Source organism: Austrofundulus limnaeus, unplaced genomic scaffold (genome assembly GCF_001266775.1).
Source record: "Austrofundulus limnaeus strain Quisiro unplaced genomic scaffold, Austrofundulus_limnaeus-1.0 Scaffold234, whole genome shotgun sequence".
In the NCBI taxonomy this organism is placed as follows: Eukaryota; Metazoa; Chordata; class Actinopteri; order Cyprinodontiformes; family Rivulidae; genus Austrofundulus; species Austrofundulus limnaeus.
The window spans coordinates 191,633-193,928 of NW_013952636.1; the positions used below are offsets into that span (position 1 = coordinate 191,633).

The 2,296-nt window shown below is 41.3% G+C and overlaps 1 protein-coding gene across 1 annotated transcript in view; it reads right to left on the bottom strand.

Annotated features, from left to right (window-relative positions):
* dhx57 (DEAH (Asp-Glu-Ala-Asp/His) box polypeptide 57) overlaps nucleotides 1-2,192 on the bottom strand; it is a 23,629-nt gene extending 21,437 nt beyond the window's left edge. The window contains exons 1-4 of the mRNA XM_014019838.1: nucleotides 2,136-2,192; nucleotides 1,334-1,513; nucleotides 996-1,253; nucleotides 728-922 (exon numbers count right to left, since the gene is read on the bottom strand). Of these exons, the coding sequence (XP_013875292.1) occupies nucleotides 728-922; nucleotides 996-1,253; nucleotides 1,334-1,509 (629 nt within the window). The 5' untranslated portion in view covers nucleotides 1,510-1,513; nucleotides 2,136-2,192. The remainder of the gene's footprint in view (nucleotides 1-727; nucleotides 923-995; nucleotides 1,254-1,333; nucleotides 1,514-2,135) is intronic.
* Between the last annotated feature and the right edge of the window lie 104 nt (nucleotides 2,193-2,296).

Genomic DNA, 2,296 nt, shown 5'->3' on the forward strand with positions numbered 1-2,296 from the left:
GCCGGAGATGGGAGTTGAAGCTCCGTCTCACAGGGGACTCCGCCAGACGTTCCCAGCAGACCCTCACTACACTATCAGAATGATCCAGGTATTAAAATGTAGCTTTTAAAGCCAATAATTTGAAAATGTAATTAAGTCATTTTGACCAAATTTGACTTAATCTTCATTTTGATATGATGGGTCACATATATAGACCAGGGCTATTCAACATCTGGCCTGAGTAACCAAAGTTCAGCCCGTCAACTGGTTCATTCATCTCTTAAGCCCAAACCCCAGGTTTTCTATAATTCCTACAAGTTCTTTTAGTTAAACATGTTTGGAATCTACAAAAACATCAGAATCTTGGCTAGAAGCTGGTTTAAAACCATTTCAATGAACATCCAAGATAAAATGATGAAAGTGAAAATAAAATTGGTTTAAATATTTGGCAAGTCAGAGATGTCAAAATATTATTTGTGGTAATTAAGAGGAATAATGTTATTTTTGTTTTTGTTGTTTTATTATCACTACTGTTATTACACAGGGTTCTGTATGTTGTACTCATGATTAAATGCAGCAAAATAAATTAGTTCAAAAGGTAACAGATCTTTGTAATACTTGGTTTAATTACATAATGACTTTAATTGCTAGATGTTTGGCCCCTGAGCTGTTGGCCTGCAGTAACTGTGGCCCCCCAGAGCAGTTTAGTTGAATAGCCCTGATATGGACTTTCAGATATGATGATCACCTGCAGAGTTTTCCAACGGCAAATAAAGAAATAACAGGTTCAGGAGTGGGGCGCTCTTCATCAGAATCCTTCGAGTAGGTGGGGCTCTCTGCTCTCTCCACAGGCTCGTCGTTGGTAGCCCAAAACTGGCCTTCCTCACGGTGATCCAGTTCATCAAAATCCTCCTCTTCCACTGAATAATCCGAGCCAGATTCCCTAATAAAGAGAGGCAAAAAACACGTTTCCATTTATCCCTTCTGAATAAATTCACATGTGGATCATTACTCACTCGTATGGCTCATCGAAATCCTGCGTCTGTAGTTCCCGTAGTAGCTCCTTGAGCTGTTCCTGGTTCTCATGGGTCATGAAGATCCTCTGCAAGGGCATGACGCTAGTCTCTGACCTGATGACATCATTCGACTTCGTGTGGACCCTGGTGCTCGCCAGGGACACTGGGAGAGGCTTCCTGCCAGTTTCGAAACGCCTTCCGTCTCGATCATTACGTCCTCTGTCTCGTCCATGATCTTTCCCTCGTCCCTTACTGGCTCTGCAGAGTCAAAACAAAAGTAGGAATACGACAAACAGCAGAAAATGTGCGCTTCTCTTCATCTCTTAACGCATTCATACCTGCTGGAACGSGAAGGTCCAAAATCAAGGGTGAACTCATCATCATCGTAATCAAAGCAGCCTGCTCCTCCTTTCCGACTTCCACCACCACCACCACCTCCTCCTCCTCCTCCTTTTGGTTTGTTAAATCTGCCCCCTCCTCTGTTTGGTTTTCCACCTCTTCTCCTAGCACTCATCTTYCTGCCAAAACACACATTTCAAAACACAAGCTAAGCTTTACAGCATCATCACTCTCCCGCGATAAAATACCTGCAATCAGTGTCCTCTCCCAGCCGTGGTAAAACAGAAGCGAATATCGGAGTTTTTTTTTTTTTTTTTCAGCTTTAAAAACCGTCAATAATCCCAGAAACAGCAGAGAGAGCTGCTGCAGAACAGACAGCTACTGTACAACAAGGCAGAGTAGCTGAAGGGAGAACTTTAATAAGCAATGATGGTGGCTGACACACAACGCTGGTGGCTACAATTATGCAATCAAACTGCAGGACAACGAGCSAGCAGGGTGATGGCTGCACAGCCCATGAGCTATTCTACTGCTCATGTTATTAACAAACCGGGAAAAGACTGTAATATTAGAAACACTCAGGTGTTTGTCTCAGGAAGTTACACTTAGTTATGCTATGGGTGTATGCTAACAAGCTAGCTGCTAACAGCGTTTACACCGGACCACAAAAACTATTTAAAAAAAAGCCTTTTCGCAAGTCGTCCTAACAGGTTTGACGGTTTATTTAGTTTATGTTTATGATATAATGAAAGCGATAAAGTCCAATAATGTTTTTAAAAAGTTAATTTTTAAGTGACAAACCTGAGGACAGCGATTTTTAACCACCGGCAGTTTGCATCTCTTTGATTGGCCGAAAGTCTTCTTCGTTGTTTTCTTTTTTTCTTCTTCTTCTTCAGCGGTTTTAGTTTCCTTTTCCGGTTTTGTTTGTAATCTTTAGTTTATTTCTTTTTTATATATATAAA